Consider the following 22,031-nt stretch of genomic DNA (forward strand, 5'->3'; position numbering starts at 1 on the left):
AAAAACATAATCGAAAATGACATACTATAATGTGCTATTAAATATCATTAAAATATTATGGTATAGTCTGTACTAAAAAATGTCTGTATGCCATAAAAAATGTCACGGTGTGTAATCCATTAAAGATTCTTAAAAATGTCATATTACATCATGCCATAAAATATAACAAAAATGTTCTTAGTCTAGTATATATATCTTAAAATGACATACTCCATAAACATGTCATAGTATATAGTAGGTCAAAAGTAGGTCATAAAAATACATCTACTTAAAAACATTACTAAAAATACTTATTTCCAAAGCAGTCCTTAATATTTCATAGTATTGTATGTAATTAAAATGTGATAGTTTAGTATGTTATCAAAATGCCATCGTATTGTGTGCCATTAAAGTGTGACTGTGTAGAGTTGCAATAACCCTAACGCTGTAGAATACGAATGTAATAGTATAGCATGTCATTCAAATTTCAGAGTGCAGTAAGTCCTGAAACTGTGATAAAATAATAAGCCAAAATGTAAAAGTATAGTTTGACAGTACATTATTATTAAAATATCTTGTAAAAAACATCATAGTATAGTATACCATTAAAAATAAATTGTATAGTATGCCATCATAATGCCAAAGTATAGTATGTCATTTAAATGTGTCAATAAAACTGGGAATTAAATTATGTGAAGTGCACAGCATTTTTGGGTGACTGAATATCTATTTACCCCAAGTCACTGTTTTTCTTGCTGTCAGGGACGAATCAGCTCAGCTCAATAGAACACAACCCAGCTCAGCTTAGTGTGATACTAAATGGTATCCTAACAGTCCAGCTGGACTCGGCCCACCTGGAGCACATCCATCCAGCACATCATTGTTGGGTTTTATCCCCATGGACACCAGGCTGGTGTTTGTAAGGAAGTTATGGTGCCTGGAGGCTCGTTTTCTCTTTCAGTCTTCTGGATTGCTGAAAGGGTTTATCTATGGCTGATTTACATGTCAAGGCCCCTCTCAGACCTGTGTTCCCCTCCACCCAGTGGAACAAGCCTCTCAAGACAGCTCAATCTAGAGAAGCTCCCCTCTGCCAGGCCTCTAATTTTGGGGAGCATTACCGTTGGCCAGTCAATCAGTTCTTATCAACACAGTGAGTAGCCTACTAGGAAGTTTGTCTTTTTTCTTTCTCTGAATTGTATTTATAGTGCCGAAGAAACTTTTTTAATGCAGACATTACTTTGTTAGTTGCCGTCTTTCTCTTTCAGTTTTTCATCAGCCTTTCAATTTCTTAATGCTGATGCATGCTTTTGTGGTATATATATGAGACATTGAATTCCTCCATCTGAAAGACAGCCTGATTTCGCAATTATCCTGCTGGCTCTGATACCTGCTTTTAGAAGTCTGCTGAAAAAAACAGGAAGATGATTATGAATAACTCTGCACCTGTTCCATCCTGGACCATCCTCCGTTCAGACTTTCACATCACATCTTGAAAGCCAAGATTTTCCACATTTCCTGCTTTCTTTTGGCTTCTCTTTAATTTTAAAACTTCACTTTTCCCCGTACTTTTGCACTTGGTGCTGGTCCCAACAAACTTCACTCCTCACTGCCTCCATCTCTTTTTGTTCGCTTTGTGCAGGGCAAGCATTGTGCAGAAGAGGATAATCTATTTCCAGGATGAAGGCTCACTCACCAAGCGAATGTGTGAGAAAGGTAGGCTTCTTTTATTGACATTGAATAAATCATTTGCCATGCATGTCTATACCTTCAATCTCCCTGCCATTACTCTGTTTCCACCCCGCTTACAGTCTCTTTTTTGTCTCTGTCTTCTTTACTCTATTTTCTTTCATTCTTGATTTTGATGCAGGGACAGTCCTCTCTGCTGTTATGCTCTGGCATGTGACTGATTATAAATGAGTGTGACCCCCTGACTTTGCATACTATTGGATGTCACACTGTGCAACAAATCAAAGGAACCATGCTATATCCTCCCCTTTTCTCATGCCCTTTCTCATTTCCTCCCTTCTGCTCCCCATGTTCTTAAACCACCCAGCCCCTGTTATGACGAGCACCACTCTCATCTGCTCCTTATACTAATGAGCAATCTCTCTACACCTATCTCATGGTCTTCTGTATTTCTCTCTCTTGATCTTTTACTTTCCCCCTCATTACTGTACAGAATCCCTGTATGGAGACGTTACAGATAAACCTCTAAACAACTGTTGTGCCTGTGGAACAGCAAAGTACAGAGTCACCTTCTATGGGAACTGGTCAGAGAAGATTCATCCCAAAGACTATCCACGTAAGCATAAACTCATCTGCTCTTTGTCATGTGACCTCAGCTCCATTACATATTTAATGTGTGCTGATATTCTATTTTTTTCCCATGAAAAGCCTTAAACCAGCAGTGAATTAATGATGCTAGTAAGTATTCCCAATGTTGCCAAAGGCTGTTATAGTTTGTTCCATAGACTGCATGCCATATACCGTTGTTGTTTTCCAGTGAACATTACGATGAACATGGGTTTTGCAGTTTATTTTCAATTGATTCCACCTTCAGCATCTGTCTGCTATTATTACTCAAGAGTTCACCACACCTGCAGCTGAAATGAGTCACCAGCAAATGCACTATTTGCTCCTGTGTGAGTAACCTTTGCTTAAAAGAACAGTTACAACTTTTAGGTAATTCTTTAACCTTTCTGAATGCGAACGTTATGGGTTATGGGGCGATTGCAAACAGACCGGGAAGGGAAGTCGAAACATAATGAGAAATGAACTGACAAATCTATGATTTTGATCTTTTAATACAATTTGCTGACAATAACAAAAAATGACAGCTCTGTTGTAGCACCATACTCTATCATACGTTCCCAACATATGGGTGGTTTAGCCCCAGTACCTGGATCTCAATAGTGATGTGTGTGGTTAACTCTCTCTCTTTGGTTGAGTGTGATGTGTGTATAACCTTGAGCCACACCATCAGGATGTGAATGGACTAAAGGATTACAATGGCTTTCTTGTCTAAGTCAGGCTCTCGCCGGTCAGATCAGTATACTGATTAGAGTGGAATAAGATAAACCCTGAGATCGAAAGGAGCCTTAATTTACTGTCTTATGGTGGGAGTAGTTGGTGTGTGACTCACTCTCACATACTGATTCGTAAACACACCTTAAAGATAGGGCAAGCTGTGTAGTGTCTGTTTCATCCTCACTCATAAAGTGTTACAGTTCGATTTCTCCTTGCACAAAGTCATATCCTCAGTCAGCTCAGCACATCATGCCACTAGGTAACCAGTTATTATAATACAGTGCATATTTTGTGCTGGACAATAGTATTCACTTGATACAATACTGTAATTGCATGATGATCTGTCCCCATTTGAGTTCTGATGATACTTTCAATTGAAAAAATAATAGCTATAAGTAAACTTGGTCTAACTTTTCCTTTCTGGTCCAAGTAGTACTCAGGCATTTTTTGCTACCTGAGATATGCTACTAATTTCCGATGTCGTCATTCTATTTTTAGCACATGCCCTTGAAGTCTAGGAGTCTTTGACCATTACGGTGACACACATTCCAGACCTAGAATTTGCTGTAAAACAGGCCATCGAGAGTGTTTTTATTTTTACTACCGACATGATAACCTTGACAGTTCTATTTTCTTTCTCCCCTTTGTCCCCATTGTAAGTCATGCAGCAATGCGCCAGCAGCTCGCTTGGACATAGGGAGTATATCGAGATGGAGAATGGCCTGGTTGTCAACAAAGATTTTTCATGGGATTAGTGGGAGATAGAGAGAGAAAAAGGGAGTGGTGGAGAGAAGAGGAGTTTAACATTGATTTATTGATTAAATAAAGTAGCCTATCACAGGAAAATCCCTCTTATACAAGGGAAGCAATATATTGAAGTTCAACCTGAAATAATATAGACCAAAACAACAGCTGCCTTCTATCTCCTGTATAATTAGCCCAACACCTTCTTCTTCCCCTTGACAGAGTATGAAGTGGTTTCATATGATTGCATATGAGGCATATGATGTATTCACAAACACAAGGAGAAAGATCTTCAACCCCAAACATCAAAACATCCACATCGCCGTCTATTTGATCAAATTCATGTGCATGATCACCTATAAATAAACAATATAATAATACAATAAGCAGCTATGTATTACTACAACTTTGCATCTTCTGTATAGGACAGCATGTCCAAAGTCTGTTAGTTTACAGACATCTCGCAATGCACAGAACATTAGTTGATTGGCAACAGGTATGTCCAGTGTAATCCTTCATTTCGTGGACAACATTGAAGTCAAATGTCTGATGCTGGAAAGCACAGTTTACCTCTGTCTGCATCAGCTGCACAAAACTCGTGTTGACCTTTTCCCAGGTACATCACTATATAATCCAGTGGCGGGCCGTGTATTTTATACCTGGGCCTTCAGTGGCCCACCGCTGATATAATCAGGGGTCTGTTGAATGTCTCTTTCTGTTTAGTCTGCCAGTATTGTTCTTAGGTCCAGCAATGAGCCATGTATCAGAGAGTCCTATTAACATGTAGAGACAGGTCAAAGGGCTCAGTTATAGCCTTATGAGGCTCCATATTCTCAACACAGGAGTGTCAAATTGTGGCAGGTTTTTAAAGACACTTTGCAGCTCAGCACATCCTGCCACTGCTCTATTTCTCTGCCTTGTGTCTTATGAAAAACATTTCCACAAATTGAAGATGGTCGTCAGCTTCAATACTGGTACTAATGCCTACTAAAACTGTATTAAAAAGGATAAATGACACCCACCTTTGAAGTAAACTAATACTGCCTCAACCTAAGGCAAAATAACCCGATGATGGATATAGAACTGAGAACCAAAGCCATTACGTTAAAGCTATTTGGTTATTGGTGATGACTCCTTGCATGCCAGGGTCAGACATTTATGAAAGCTTGGGGAACAAATAGCCTTACAATTTCATAAAGAACCATCAAAAATTAGATTAAACAACTAATGAAATGAAATAATCTTTACAGTCAAGACAAATATGGATGATTGGAAAAAAACTGCATTTGTAATCGCTATTTTATAACATTGCTTCCATACTTACAAAGACTAAGAGGCCTCAAATGAAGGACAAAGAAATTCCCTAAAATATTACATTTTTATCCTGTAGCAACATGCAAGGCACCAACCCTCTCCAGTTTTGCAAACTGGAACAGAGCATGAACAGTCACCACTAAACTCCCTTCAGCTGACCACTTTTCAGGTTGGAGCTCTCAAGATGTTTCCCCATAAACTGCAAGGCAGATAAATACACCTGGAGCATAAAAGCATTAACAAAAAAACCAATAACAACATTGGCAGCAATAAGAAAAGGGCACCTTTCCCTGTTAAAAACACATCCAGATCAGACACTAAGAGATGCTATTGACATTGCTAGTCCTAGTTCCTCAGGCAGTTAGTCCTTCACCGGGACACCAGAAGAGTTTGAAGACTCTGTGCAAGCTTTGCTTTTTCATTTATTTTCTAATTTGACAAACTGTTACATATTTTATACTTTCCGTAGTTAATATAGCTTAAAGTTGTGTAGAGTCCAATTAAATCAACCAAGTCAGTGTTCAAATTTCACTCATTACTGGTCAACACTGCACCAGTTACTCAACACTAATGTTGAACATACTACTGATACTTGGCAATGGCCCTTTGGAATTAACATTGTTAGATTTAAAATATAGAGTCTGTTCGTGAGCATCCCACCACCTATGTGCAATAATCACTCCAACAAATGCTGCAATCAAAAAATATATATTTATTTGGAACTGGAACAGTGGCTGGAACTTTATATACTGTTCTTCACACTTATTGTGCAGAATGGTCCCGTTATGCAAGCTTCCTGGTTATGGCATACATTATCAAGTTTTACTGAACATTAATCAAATAAGGTGCATCTTTGAATAGCTTGCCATGTTATGTGTGTGACGTTTATGAAACAGGGGTCCCAACATTCTATCCATCGCTAACTATGTGATGTTAAGCCCACGTATTGTATTTTCTCTCTTGAGAACTGCAAAATGTGTTGGTCAGGGTCTAAATCTTCCTGACTTTAAACAGCAGCCGGTCCACTAATCTGGACACTAGTAGTGTGATAGCTGATGCAATCATTCTCCTGGGATACAATCATACATCTATTATCCAGATCTCAGTAAAAAACAATTTTGGAGAAGTAAAAAGTCATAAAAATAAATGTCTTATTTGAAAGGTCCCACAATAACATTAGCAATGCCTGCAACGCCCTATAAAAAACTGTTTATGTTTTCATAATTTGTCATTACAGGGATACTGCAAACACAGAGATTAGATTATCAGAGTGATTACTCTTGTTTAGACTCAGACTGGGAACCAGCCGAAGGCAGTAAGGGTGATTTACAGAACAGCAGAGTAAGGGCTGTATTTAGTGCATAAAGATGAGAGGCAGACCTATGACCTATCTGAGTGAACCTCACCGTGACTGAATAAGTTGAAATAATAGTGTTCATTCAAATGGTGAAGTTGGTCATGTAAAGAAAACAACAATAATCATTCAGTTTGGTGAGTAGCTGTCAAAAGCAACTGAAGTTTATGTCTTCAAAACTATGGATGGAGGACAAAAGGACAAAAACTAATATTTATGTTAATCCGGACATCATCATTTCCTCTAAGGGTGATGTAGCTGGATGTCATTTCGGTCCATGTATATAATAAGATACTAGTCAGTACTTGTATGACAGTAAGAGGGTAATGATGGATTATGAGACAACCAGTTTCTGTGCTGTAAAGGTAGACATATTAGACCACTGATGGCCCACAGTGAGATAGTAAGGATACCCCAAAATGACCAGTAAACCTCAACACTAGATGAAAAGCTGTATTCAATGCCTTACTATGCCTTACACAACAATAGGGGGGGTTACGGCAGGGCTTTAGCTTCCACCATCTTCAATTGTATACGCTTCAAGTGGCTTTAGCCTGTGCTGTCACCTCTGATGGATCATCATATATATACTAGCACTGCTGCATTTTATCTATGCTTAAAGGTATGGGGCAGAAATAAAGTTCCACTTTTCCTTTTTCCCATGTCACTTGGGCCCATACACCTTTGCCCTGAGTGAGAGAGAAAGATGCAAGGGAAGGATTATGAGCTAGCATAAAATTTAGTTTAGTTTAGTTTTATTTGTTCGAGAGGGACAATGTACATTGATAAACACTTTAAATTAAAATGTAAATGCACCCAATTACAGCCGCAAGGCTGATTTCCATTGTCTGTCCCCCTGCCAGAATGTACAGGCTGAGTGTCCTAAGGGAAAAGGTCATACCAAAATGCAATAGTAATAAACTAAAATCAATAACAGTCTGTAGCTGACAATACACAATAGTTCGATAATAAAAAGTTAACAATGGATAAAAAAGGAATCGCATATATATATAATGTAGCTGTAGCTATAAATTCAAGTAATACATTGTAGGTGGTTTGCAGTAAACAAGGATTCAGTTTTAGACTGAAACAAATCCATTTGTCAATATATATGATGCGCCAAACAAGATGTTTGGCCTGTCAATAAAACCTGATTATTATTATTAGTAGTAGTAGTATGATTAAGCCTGATGGATAATATACAGTGTGCTTTGGCACAGGCAGTTTTACTGCCTTGTGCCACAAAGCCACACTGAATAATAATAATCAGGTTTATCCAAAAGTTTGGCACGCTTCTCCTCACACAGCGTTGCCAACAGCGGCGTGAAAAATACATCAAAACGTGCGGCCTGATCGGGAATAGTGCGGAATATATTTTTCGGAGAGATTCGCCCAGCGGTTTTCCCGAAAATCCCGGAAAACCCCGAAAAATGGAGCAAAATTAAGTTTGGCGCGCTTCTCCTCACACAGCGTTGCCAACAGCGGCGTGAAAAATACATCAAAACGTGCGGCTTGATCGAGAATAGTGTGCTATCTATTTTCCGGAGAGATTCGCCGAGCGGTTTTCCCAAAAATTCCCGAAAATCCCCAAAAACTGAGCAAAATTTCTCCATTCACTTCAATGGGGTTTCGGCGTGAAGAGAGCTAAAAAAACACTTAACTTTGGGCCCATATTGACTAGCCGTACATTAACGTAGAAACATGATTCAAAGTTTAAAACGTAGACAAAACGCTGCACTTTATTGAGCCAAAGGGACATTTTGATAGCTAGCACAGTTTTCATGAAGTCACAGATTAAGTTTCAGGAAAATTTTGGGTATGTTTCAGATTTTATAATGGGTGTGTATTGCACGGCTCGTTAAGAGCTAGAGTGAGAGCATAACTGTTAGATTGGAGCGGAGCTTGAAAATCTTCTGTGATTTTTCCAAACAAATTGCTCCAGCTCCCACAATTTTTACTCTTTATACACCATTTTGGCCAAAAAGCTTGGAAATGTTGTGCTGGTCGCAGTAAAGTGTCTATGGAATCCAACGGACTTACACATTTGGCTCAAAGAGCCGCAGAGCGACATGAACTCCAACCAACTGCTCCATTAGACTCCATGTTAAATCTCACCACTAATTTCTCAAAGAAAGCAGACGGTACCAGTTTTGTCTATTGCTCTGGAGCTCACATTTTTAACACCACAAACATAAAAAACAGATCAGCGTGTTTGGCAGAGTCTTATCTTTCTCACGGTATCCATATTTTGGCACTCAGACTCCTGCTAATTTGTTAAAAGGAGGCAGGGGGTTTGTTCAAAATCACTGATTACTGTAATGTTTCTTAATCAGTCTGCCTCTAACACCAGGTGCGTCCTCACCATGGCAACCAGTTACACACACGCACGCAGGCACGCTCTCGCTCTCCCTCTACACACGCACACACATGACATGGAAGCATGGACCTCCTGTCTGTCTTCCCTCTCTCTCTCTCTCTCTGTGTCTGTCTCTCTCTGTCTGTCTCCCTGTCTCTCTGTCTGTCTGTCTGTCTGTCTCACTCTCTCTCTCTCTCCTCTCTCTCTATCATACAGTCATTCAGGTCTTAGATATTTTTAGAGAAATAAAGATGTATATGTCCAGTACAGAAATGACGGGAGCCATTTGTGGACTGTCCATCACAAATACAAGATTGAATCCAAGAGTATGAGTCTAAAATGCAGAAAAGAGAAAAGCGATATCTCAATTGAACCTCAACGATACTACCGGTAACATTGGGTGTGTAGCTATATATTGCGACGTCTTCGGGCAGTAGAAGCCACACTGTCAAAATTTCTTGCGAAATTTTCTAGTTGAATGATTAAGATATACCTTTTGGAAACAGGCTGGGATGTCCAACTGACGAAATGCTTTTTTGTCTTATTCCACCAGGTCGTGCCAATCACTGGTCAGCCATTATTGGGGCCTCCCACTCTGAGAACTATGTGGTGTGGGAATATGGTGGCTTTTCTAGCGATGGAGTCAAACAGGTAGCTGAGCTGGGTTCCCCTGTCAAAATGGAGGAGGAGATCAGACAGAAGGTAAGATTCTCTGATGATGAATGATGCACCGTAGATGTTGTGTATAAACAATGGAAAAAGATCCACAAAAAACAATGATGCACACTCTCCATTTTTGCAAGATATACAGTCAAGGTATTTAACAAAAGGATGAGTTCATTATTTTGTTCTTTCTGGGAAAATGTTGCTTTTTCCAAAACGAGTAAGAGGTCAGTTTCACAACACTACAGGGCTGTCAGAGAATGTTCTCGGGTGTGCACACCTGACTTCAGCATAGAATGAATTGCTTTGACATTGTTGTCGAGATTGATTAGTGCTTTCAAGCTTCTACGCTATTCTTAGCCTGACTCTACCACTACTATGTACTGTGTACACAACCAATACACAGGATCTGGGGGAAGGGTACTGCTGTCGGACCTAGTTTGGATGTTGAAAGATGAAGTTAGAAAGAAATATCACTTCCTGGTGTGTCATGAAATGAGGCCAATAATACATTCCTACAAAAGGCTCAGCATTCAATTCTTCATATATCAGTTCATCTTTGATCAGACTTTGGCGCTTGACATGACCCTCGTAATGCTCACGGGTTGGTGCTTTGGAGACAGCATCCACAGGAAGTAGCTGATATTTCCGTCATTAACTCAGTGTTAATTAGTAATCCATTTCAACATCTCCCTTATTGTGCCCAAGGGACATTTTTCTCTACTTTCACTTTCGAACAGTCTTTTACCACAGCTTTTACCTTCCTTTTACATATTAAGTTGTAATTCTTATATATTTCTTGGACTCCACTCCTATGTTCTTTCTCCCTCCTAGGCCTTTCTTCTTGTTATTATTTCCACAAACAGCATGGTATATCTTTATTCTTTCCTTCATCTCCATGGCTTTCTCTCTCACTCTTGGAATAACCGTGCTGGCAGAGCAGATGGTCCTGCAGAGTGCTTATTACTGGCTAATAATGAAGACCTGGTGGCACAGCAGATAATGAGTGCATACTGTGAGCAATGGTGTGTCTGTGTCATTGCTGCCTTCCCACGGCTAATACAACACACTTTTTTGTATTATTCTCATCTGTCAGCCTGGATCATGAGAAGCATTTCCTCTAAGGTTAGAGGGGAGAGTGAAGTGGCACTAGATTTGATTGACCAGTTCAGTAAGTGTAATGAAAAGAATACATTCTATTAGTTATTTGTGACTGAATGTTGTTGGGTTTGCTGTTAATTGCGATTATTTCTGGAGCACATGAAGAATGAGAATGTACCCACACAATCAATCATGCATGCCCACCCAGTGATCAGTGACATAAACCAAGAGGGACAACCCTCTGCTTTCTATAGGTGCGTCGAGGGTTATGTACAGTACATCCAACAGTTTGATTGTACAGTATGACAGCAGATATAGTGAAGTGATTAACCAGAACAAAATGAGGCATTTTCCTCACCACCACCGACAATATCATCTCCAGGTGTTGCATGGCTCAAGCTGTGGTTGTCCAAAATAATTGCTAAAATTGAAGTGTGACTGGCTGACACATGAATGGAGGGTGATGATTATGTAGACGATCAATAAAACCCTTGATTAGGCTGATACTAGCAAGCTGCATGCTATTCCTCACTGCCTGAAAAAAAATATTTGAAATCAGCCTTTTTCAGTACTCTGTACATGGCTTAAGTAGTACCATTCATGTGTGTTTGTTAGTGGACATATGGTCTTACTGTAAATAGGTGATTGCACTGAGCTTTTATCATGTGTTTTTGTCTCACATGACATTTGGGTTCTCGTGATTGATGTTCACACCTGCTTTGATACTTGGAAGCTAAAACATCTTTTGTTTCCCTTGACAACTACTGCACACGTTCATTGTATTCACCTTTATACAAATTACACGTAGTCTGGCATTCCCCTTGAGGTGAGGAGGCTGGTTGAAGGAGGCTCCCTCTTTTGAGCCATGCAGTGTTGTGTAAATGCTGACACAAACAGAAAGCTGATCCTCTTTTGTGTCAGGTGTGGCGTCAGGGGGAACATCTAGCTCTGAATGCAACATTGATATTCATAGCCAGGCTCCACTCCAGCCAAGGGGTGCACTGATCAGAATCTTCATACAAAGTTTCATTTGCAGAGCCGATCAGGCATGCAGACCGTGCAAACATATGTACATACACACATACACCGAGCCATTTTTTATCTTGCTCATGTCAATTCAGTGTGATGGCTTTATTTTCTTTCTGAGTTCGTCACCCTTTTAGAGTTTGGACAAGAGTGTGCTGCACCATCTGTCTTGCTGTTACTGCTCATCAGATGTGTTGTGCCTGTTCCTGTCCTCTGGGAATAGATGCATCTTTAGAATTAGAGCTTTATTAAACTGCAATACTACAGTTGGAAGCGATAGTAATTTGTTCTAAGAATTTCCATTTTAAAAGATAGAGTTTGTATATTTAAAGGATGTGAAATACACATTTAATTTGTCCATCCCATACAAGCATGCTGCTTTGCCCGTTCATCTCAGTGCTTACTATGTGAATGGTAATAAACATGTAATTGCATGTAAGAGCCTGATCTAAAACAGCCTACACCCACACAGTCTCAGCCCCTCTGCATTGCACATAAGCAATCATGACAGCATGCCACTCATCCGATTGAAAATGCCTGAGATTATAAGTGAGACCATTACTGCCCTTTTAAGACTATATATATTGAAATGAACAGCCTAAATTTACAATGCAGTGGACGAGAAGGCGTTTTGTTTTGATTTATGATACCTTTCCACCAGAGATGGTAGGGGATATGTCTAGTTATAGTTGGTAAGTTACAGAATGTAATGGGGGATGGTGAATGGTATACGGACTTGCATTTATACTTCTTTCTAGTCTTCACATTTTATGCATGGTTCATAAAATGTTCTGACCTACTCATGAGATTCTAAATAAATGCTCACTCACACACACTGATGGCACAGCCTTAAGGAGCGATTTGGGGCCTCAGAATCTTACCCAAGAACACTTCAACATGCGATCTGAAGGAGCTGGTGATCGAACCGCAGATCCTCCGATTAGATGAATGACCCGCTATAGCTCCTGAGCCTCAATAACTCCCAGATCTTTTTAAACAGATGTGTAATACTGCTCCATTTGCCAAGTACAAATGCTCTTATCAGAGCACTTGGCAGCACAGGGATGCAGTCTGGGTCTGTTGTTGTTGTTGTCCCTCCTTTCATGTCTGAGGTGATTTGTATATGCATTTAGTCATTACAGAAGCTCAGTGTGTCACTAATGAGAAGTTTAATGAGATTCTCTCCATGGTCCACCGACCAGGGCAGAGGCCTCAGACGAATTATGAAATCCCCTATTTCCTCTCGCAGCATGGGGCGTTTTTCATTATTGCACAGTACGGACGCTAACGGAATCCTCTATTATCCTGAGCTCCACAGCTGTGCCACAGAGTAGCGACAAAGCAAATCAGGCAAAAAGAGACATTACAGATTAATGACAGGAAATACAGATCTGTGTCACTTGATACAGCTGTGGTCCTTATTATATTGTCTGGCATCCTTTTTTCTTTTCTCACAAGGGTACAAGTGCAGATGAAACTTATAGATCATTGAAGTGACTCCTGGAATGCCACTTGATTCCTTTTTGAATCTCAGAAGTCAATAAAGGATATTTCTGCACAGAATTCATATAAAGGTTTTATAATGGTAACGACATTGGCTACGTACCACAGTCAAATTGGCAGGTTGATGAAAAATATTTCACAGTCTGCAAGGAGCTTTGCGCATTTAGTTTGCATGATGAGCAAAATAACAAAAGGTATTATGCAAGAAAATATCAGCTATTTGTTAATCGTTGTCCCTCTGCTCCTCTTTCTGTGCACTTTACAAGGGTTCAAATGATAATCTTGCAGTTCAGTTGTGTGAGAACAGTAAGGTCTGCCATCTGTAAGTGGAAGGCCTGCAGTCGGGTGCGTGGGTAGAGAATAATAGATATACAGGTTCTTTGGGGTCCATGACTCTCGCTGAATAAGCAGGTGTGTTTCTCTTTGTGTACAGAGAATTACTTCACAACCGTGTTTCAAAGCACACAAATCTGCATTCCCCATGTGTCTTTTGGCACACATTTTAATGACCTCTTGTATTAGGGTTCACCAGTCATACATCTTATCAGAGTTTTTGATGTCGGGAGAAATTATGAAACTATTTAGTAGATGCTCAGGGAGAAGAGCTTTATGGTCTACTCTATTGATCTTTATTTCATCTAATCATACCAATCTACTGTTACTGTCATTCATTTTTTTGTTATTTCTGTCAGAGGAATGCTTTCAGGTAATTTTATATTAACTGGGTTTCATTTTAGTCATTGTTTAACCAACGGTACACTTAACAAAACATCTTGGAAAGAAATATATTCGTTACACACTAAAAGTGAATGCTAAGACAAAAGCATCAAAACCTTAACTTTTGTTACCATGTCTTAAACAAATGCAACAAAAATACAAAAACACTTTTTGCAAAACATTACACACTGTTTCTTACATTAGATACACATGTTTAAGAACGAAACATTGATAAATACCAGAAATCGGCAATCTACACCGACATGAAATCACTTATAGACTAATTGAACATCAATCGGCCTAAGGCTCAGCACTACAAATAGACCTCAGGTGAGCTCACCTCTTTAGTGCGATCTTTGCAAACACGGAGGCAGTGAGAGCGAGAGGAAGAGGACGTGAGAGGGAAGGATGAGGACGAGAACAAGGAAGGGGACCAGGGATTACCTTGCTTGTGATGTGGCTTAGGTGATGTGGCTAGAACCTTACAGAAGGCTGGATCCAAAACCATCCACCTTCCCATACAATACTATTTTTTGGTTTACCATTGCATTGTGTGTTACAGTAACATAGTGTTTTGATTACTGTACTGTAATTGTACTTTTCTTTGTGCTTTTTTTGTTGTCGTAAAAACCTGCAATGGCAAAGAAAATAAGCTTTATACATATTTTCTGAAGCCTTTATATTTTTGTGGTCAACATGTGCGCAGATGTACTGTACTGGAACAATTTTTTTACAGAAACAAATTAAAAAGAGATATAAGGTGGTCAAGACAACAGTGTTTTGTATAAAGTATATCGAGTAATGATCAAATGGTGCATGTCTGTATTATTTTGTTGCAGAAATGCCATTTTGAAAGAGGAATGTTAGGTGTTGATTGCAAAGTTTCATTATGACATAGAAGTGAGATGTTAATCTCCAAGTGTTGTGTCTTATTCACCTTTTGTGGAGAGTTTTGACACAGTGAGTCAAATTCTGCAAATTGCTGCTTGTAAGCAATTGTGTCTAAGCAAACGGTAAAAATAAATATAAGAGCTGACATTTTGATAATGAGCCACTGAGAATTCTTTCTTCTTTCTGCACATGCCTCCTGTGGCACGCATACCTGCATAAGGCAAACAGATTAGAGAAGCCTGGATGATTTAGGTTCAGTTATTTTCTTGCATCATTAAGTTTTGTAATGCCTTTTTGAGATCCAATCTCTCATCAAACAAAAGGAGATGAAACAGCTCTTCACCTTGATGTCATTCAGAATTGGTCTTTCAACCCCCACATTTCATTCAGTTCCTGGCCTACTAACGATCTTGTGCCTGGGTTTACTGTACAAGAGAATACGTGGGGGTCCATGCAGCATGCAAGCATGTATGATACAGCAATGAATGTTTTTCTTTTATCTTCCATGAAAGGGTCTAGTTCATGATTAATCATTCAGAAAATATTGGTATGACAGTTGTATTTGAGATGACTATGACACTTGAACACAGCAACTGTGCTTTTTGAATTCACAGTAGTTCCGATTTTTTCCTCTCTAGTGCCTCTGCGCTAAATCCTCTCATAGCCATGCTATGATAAAATGGAGAAGGTAAACCTGTGTACTTAATCTTTGCTATCTTTCAATTTCAATGTGGATTAAGTGATGTAAAACATGCAAAATTGCTAACATATATTAGATACTTCACGAACAGTAAAGCAAATGTTATTTTTTGAAGTGTTTTTGCTTAGTTGTATTTTCTCTTTCAAAATTAAAAAATTCTGATAATATATGTCTTTAAATATTTAGATGATTGTGTAAAATGGATGCAAAATGCTAGCCCTCTGGACTAAGCAGAGAGGAAGAAGATTTTAACATGATAAGTCACACATAAGCTACAGGCTCTTTTTCTACTTTTCTTTGTTTCTGTTATTGCCATACCCTCGTATTCCTTGTGTATCTCACTGTGCGTATGCTGCGGCACAAGGTCAGGTTTGCCACAGTTTGATACCAATTACCTATAAAGGGGCCTCCCAGAGGGTGAAGTCTTGACCACCTCTTTGTCCAACCTTGCCAAGCTACGTACACCATGCCAAACCACAGTGGGTGGAAGAGCATGCAGAAATTCCCAAGCTCTTCACTATCAACCCCCCATGGTCACTTCGCCCTATAGCTACATCACTCCTCTGTTTGCTTAACATTTTTTTTCTGGGTGTCCGCTTAGACGTCTTTAAAAATGAAGCAACTACCCACATTTAGTAGAGACTCATTTTTTAATTTCAGCTGGCAGTTTTCCCTCGGCCTGTCAGGTCAGCTTTATGAGCCAGGCAGATATGTTTGGGAAAACAAAGCTCTCAAAAACCCTAATGCCTGCCTTGCTTCCCAGGACTGTTGTTATGATTGCTGAAATTGAGCAGTACAGACGGAGACAAGCACATTTTAAAAGGCAGTGGTGTAGTGTTAGCCAATCTATGCTTCGTGTATGTGCATGTGTGTGTCTCAGTGTGCACATGCACATAGTTTGGTTATATGCATGTGTTCTTTAGCTTTCCCATAATGAAGAAGTCAGAGTAACGTGTTACTGTATCATAAGGTTATAATAGTTTTCCTATACAGGTATTAAATGTATTAAACTACCTCAAGTGAAGGAGTTCAAGTATCTCGGGGTCTTGTTCACGAGTGAGGGTAAGATGGAGCGGGAGATCGACAGACGGATCGGTGCGGTTGCAGCAGTAAAGCAGGCGCTGCACGGACCGTCTTGGTGAAGAGGGAGCTGAGCCGGAGCTCACCTATGGTCACGAACTCTGGGTCGTGACCGAAAGGACAAGGTCGCGGCTACAAGCGGCCGAAATGAGCTTCCTCCGTAGGGTGGCCGGGCTCAGCCTTAGAGATAGGGTAAGGAGCTCGGTCATCAGGAGGGAGCTTGGAGTAGAGCCGCTACTCCTTTGCGTCGAAAGGAGTCAGCTGAGGTGGTTCGGGCATCTAATTAGGATGCCTCCTGGATGCCTCCCACTGGAGGTTTTCCAGGCACGTCCAACTGGGAAGAGACCCCGGGGAAGACCCAGAACACGCTGGAGAGATTACATCTCCCAGCTGGCCTGGGAACGCCTCGGGATCCCCCAGAATGAGCTGGAACATGTTGCCGGTGAGAGGGAGGTCTGGGTCAGCCTGCTTGACCTGCTGCCACCGCGACCCGACCCCGGATAAGCAGAGGAAAATGGATGGATGGATGGATGGAGGTATTAAATGTAGATAGTATATGTTTGAGGTGTGGGTGTGGCCCTTAATGTCAACTTGACTGGTCCTTAGTGCAGCTGGGCTACATACACAGGGATAGAAGCTGGATTAGTCTGTAATGTTAGACATCTTAGCCGGAGGCAGCTTTGACAAAGCTCTCCTTGTGTCCAGAGAACTTAGAGGAATAAGAGAGTAGTAACAAGCAAAGGAGATTGGACAGGACATTGCTCCAGACACTCCTTAGTGCATCATCATTCAAGGATTAAACGTTTGCCTTGTTTATCTTATTTGGCTGTCCCAGGAGTTTTCTCTGAATAGTTGTCAGTTCCTGGGAGTGTGAGATGACACAGTTAAGGGAAATTCAAATTCATGCTAAACATTGGGCTGTTTTGAGTTAGCTTTGTGTTTTTAGTCTATAATTTTTAGTCTATAATTTAGATATAATTCCATCTTTTATCAGTCATTAATCAAGTCTCTTGTGGTGTTTCACGTGTTTATCTTTTTTTTAGTTTCATTTATTTGTAAATTTAACTGCGATGTCATACGTGCTGTTGGTGCCCAAACTACAGTTTGCGAACACACAAAAGTAAGTGAACAATTTGTGGACAGGGGTTTGAAAACCGTGTCAGAGAAAGGGTTCTAGTGGAGCAGATGTGAAAATACCTGAGCGGTTCACACGGTGTTAAAGAGACATATATGTATGACAATGCTGTATGACACATGTATGGTTCTCATATGCATAGTCAAATGTAAATAAATAGGTTGTGTGAGATGAAAGAATTTCCATCCCATCTGTTGCAAACTGCAGCCACTGTGATTTAGTCCACATTAACGTTGGTTATCATTTGGTTTTTTCCATCATACAGAATAACACAAATAATCCTCCTAAAGGTTTTTGCTGTGTCAACTCAAGGTTACATATTAGAGGTCACAACAGAACCTGTACAGAGCTGAATTGCTGATTCTCCTGAATTAGGTTTTGGGATAGAGAATAGAGGCTTCCGTTTTCTTTTTTTAAGATCTTCATAAGATGAAGGCCAGCTAAATACAATAAACCCTCATTATAAATCTTTTTGATCTTTTATTCATGAAGTGGCCTCGACAAATCTGCTTCCAGTAACAGCTCTAGCTGTTATGTTGTCCCTATGTAAATGAGACCATGGCTCTGAGGCCCCTCATTCACTGCAATCTCCATACCATTTGGTAGGTTGGGGACCTGGAATCTGTCTTCCCTGAATGGGATAGCAGTAAAGGACATAAGAGCATCCAGACATGTCCACATGCATAATTCTGACAAACAAAATCAAATCGATATTATGGTTAAATATATATATATATATGAAGTAAGCACAATCTAACCAACATTTTGATTGTCTACTGAAAAGAGTATTATCATCTGTTACTATCCCTAATATTAGTCTACACTAGCTTTTCATCAGACGGGAAGAAGGCACAGATTTATTATCCAGAAACACTGTTTTTGTACCATTACAGCTTTGGTTAATTCCAGGTTATTGCTTATTCCATTACTTAAAGTGCGACATCTTTCATTTCTAACGTTGCATTAATTTGCCTCAAATGCATTAAAAAGCTCATTACTCTCTCTCTCTCTCTGCACCCACAGTAATAATAGTTACTCTGTGGTTATGATTGTTCTCTGCGTGCAGAGAGAACAAAAAAAAACATGTTTATGTTATCAGCTTAGGTTGGCTTCATATTGGATGATGGACCTTAGGGCAATGAAGCTGGCCAGTCGTTGTAGCAGTGTATTGGAAAGCTGATTTGTCAATCATAAATACTGCGTTGTGGTTTCCATTTGATTTATCAGGGCTGACTACAGCATATATTGTCTGTTTGGGCAAACATTCTGTAAAGAGATATAGCTCTGACAGTCTCTTTAGTTTTCATACTGTTTATAAATGCAAAGTAACAATTTCCCTTTAGCATGTTTTTGTTTTGCTTTTCCCACTTTGAGGTAATTTGGAGTTAATGCCTTGTGAGTTTTGGACTGATTCTAGTGCATAGCTGTTTGTGAAATAGTGCTTCAATGAGGATGTAAAAGACATCTCTGATGTTGGATATATGATAAATGGACGGAGTATATATGGCTTTAATTTGATCAGGTATTAGCCTGAGTTGGTAGAATTGTGTTTTCCTACCAGCAGTGGGCAGTTTTAGGATTGTTATACATTCTGCAGTGCAGTACATCTAACGTCAATGGCCACTGACCTCCTTACAGAGCAAGGATTCTGGAAGTAAGAATGAAAGTAAGCAAACGGAAGGAAAGCTTAGAGTGCGACAGACAGGCTGAACCGGGTCATCAAAGGCACTTACCTCGATTCATCTCTAATAATATCCCTCAGCCCTGGGCCCAGGTCTGCTGGAGTTGCCTGTATAATGGCTCAGGCTGCTTGATGAATGAGTGTGCCAGGCAGCACGATAGGCTTCCAGACTACTCTGCAAGGCTCAGAGATTGCCACCGAGGACAACCACAGTCAGCAAATCAATTCACAGCTCTCTAGAGAAGTAGTCAGCGCTTACAAACTCATCTGCCTTAAGCACGGACAATTCTCTTGTCACCACGTTTCGTCATGACCCTGCGGAACGTTCTCCTCTTCTGTTTTGAGCAAGATCGGTGTGACTGAAGTAAATTCACCTATGCAGTATCCTATCTGCCGCTTATTCTGCAGGGCAGGATATGGGTATGTCAGAGGAGATTTAATTAACACCTGAAGGCTGTGTAAGCCTTTATGCTGTGTGCTGATAACAGCCAGCCTGCATCCCATTGGAATTTCGAGGCAATTTTTTGCGTGTATTAATAGTTTGGAGTATGTGCTGGGACAGACAGTTCAGATATTCCTGTGTAGAACTTTGATAACAACATCAGAAGAGCTTCTCTCTCACCCAGGGAAAAGGCTCCCTTTAGACCAAGCGGGGCTTTGGCTCCCAGCTCTTAATTTTCCCGTAATTGTGCTCTCCTAGGGAATCATTTGACCATTTTGAATGCAGAATGATGTATTCTACCATCTTTAGCCTGAGTAGAATCTATTGGACACATAACTACAGTAAATACTTACAAAGTTAAGCAACAATATAATAAACAAAAGTGTATTTAGTAGTTTTAAGTTGCTTATTATTTGTGTTCAGAAAATGTAAACTTTTCAGCATCTCAAATTGCAGCAAGAGATAAAGTAGAAATCATGCAGTGGTCATTCTCCAACTACACTTGATTTTATTCTTTTTAGCATGGTGATTATACAAGTATGTAATGCTGATATTCCAATGGGATATGAAAAAAGCAGAAGTTCCATCTGTTACTGCTTCATGTAGATGTCTTCCTGCTATCGCGTAAAGGGTAAAGGGATGCTACCTCCTTCATTGTGTTTACATAGCCACCAGGAGCTGGGAATAACCATTAGTATAACCAGGTTATGTAGTGATTCACAGTGGTCTGTAGGCTTTATCTTTTTGTCTGTCTGCTTCTTTCGGAAAACAATATTTTAATTCATCCCAAAAAAAGACAATATTTAATCAGGGAGTTCAGTTAGGGACAGAGTGGGCTCTATGGTAGCTCTATGACAGCTTGACGGAGTAGCAGTGTTATTCCAGTCTTGTATCTGCATTAATGTTCTTGAGAAGTCTCACAAAAAAGTCTTTGTTAGGCTAAAATCTGAAAAATATTTTCAAACCAGAGCAAGTAGTAGATTGCAGAACTGCTTTTATCGATGTTTTAATTTCTTAATTTTGTTGCTGCTTAAATGTATAATCAAGGTTACTTTCTTACATCCAAATCCGTACTCATGACTTTAGATCCAGTCTTAATAGAGATGTTTGTGTATTTAATCATCAGGTATTCTTTGACATCATCTGTATAGTGTTTTCACAAACAAATAAATATCGCTATCATAACATGAATGCTGTATTAAACTGCTTTTTTAAGCAGAGTTAAGGTAGTTGATTGAGTGTAGCAGTTTTCGATTGTTTATTCTGCAGTGAGAAAGCACATAGACTTCTGTATAGCTGCTTTTCTTGCCCATTTTCACATTAAACCATTACAAATGTCAGTGGAGCAAGCAGGCGATATTAAACCATATTAACACAGTGCCTCTGTTAACCATTTCTTATTTCCAACGAACAGTTTAAATGTCGTTCCTTGCGTAACAGGGAATTACAAATGCTAAATCAAGCATTACAAATGAAGGTTCACTGCGCTTGTCAGGACTAGATGGAAATTATTCAGGCAATATGAATCTTTTCCATCCAAGATAAGAGAGTATGTCATCCGTACTGCATGATGTGTCTTCTCTAATTGATACAAGCAGTTCTCTGTTCTGGAAAGGACTCCACTGAGCTTTTAACAATGATCTTTTTTCACAACATAAGCTGGTTTGAATAAGCAAATGTTCAAATTAGTATACAGAGGAGCTAACAGAAGTAAACTGAACCCACTGACGTCCAGGACTCACAGGTGGGAAAACAATGGTCCAAACCTTCTAACAAGATAACAATGTTATAATGGGAAGGATATGTTATGATGTTTTTGAGGGTTCCTTTGAGATTAATTATTTTACCTTGGTTTGTGAAATCAAAGTAAGAAGTGAATATTTGGAATCTGGCAGGAGCGGGTTTGGTTACTAGTAAGTATAAAAATGTAATTATTGATAAAAATGAAATGATTAATATCAATAATGATTATTAACATATATTAACAATAATGGGGCAATACCCTGGGATCAGGGACCAACAACCAAACTGTGGATTAAGTCTCAAAAAGTACTATTCCACATTCAGAGGGAACAGTGAAGGGTTGAATCCCAGCAGTGACTTTACCAACCAGCTATTATCACCACACATTACACAAAATAATCACAGAAAACTGCTCCTAAGATATAATGAGTTTATTTACCTAACAATACTAATCAGAAATCAATAATATACACAAACAAACATCTATTATACAATTACAAGCATAATACCTTCAAGCAACAAACAATCACATGGTGAGGGGAGTGTGTGTGTGTATGTAGGAGGTTGAGGAGAAA

At 39.6% G+C, this 22,031-nt stretch overlaps 1 protein-coding gene across 1 annotated transcript in view; it reads left to right on the plus strand.

The window, feature by feature from the left end:
• The window catches only part of spon1a (spondin 1a), a 54,495-nt gene that overhangs the window by 12,255 nt on the left and 20,209 nt on the right, over positions 1 to 22,031 (plus strand). Inside the window, exons 4-6 of the mRNA XM_031846309.1 lie at positions 1,619 to 1,692; positions 2,159 to 2,281; positions 9,328 to 9,476. Of these exons, the coding sequence (XP_031702169.1) occupies positions 1,619 to 1,692; positions 2,159 to 2,281; positions 9,328 to 9,476 (346 nt within the window). The remainder of the gene's footprint in view (positions 1 to 1,618; positions 1,693 to 2,158; positions 2,282 to 9,327; positions 9,477 to 22,031) is intronic.

Source organism: Anarrhichthys ocellatus, unplaced genomic scaffold (genome assembly GCF_004355925.1).
Source record: "Anarrhichthys ocellatus isolate YVR2014 unplaced genomic scaffold, GSC_Weel_1.0 scaffold6, whole genome shotgun sequence".
Classification (NCBI taxonomy): domain Eukaryota; kingdom Metazoa; phylum Chordata; class Actinopteri; order Perciformes; family Anarhichadidae; genus Anarrhichthys; species Anarrhichthys ocellatus.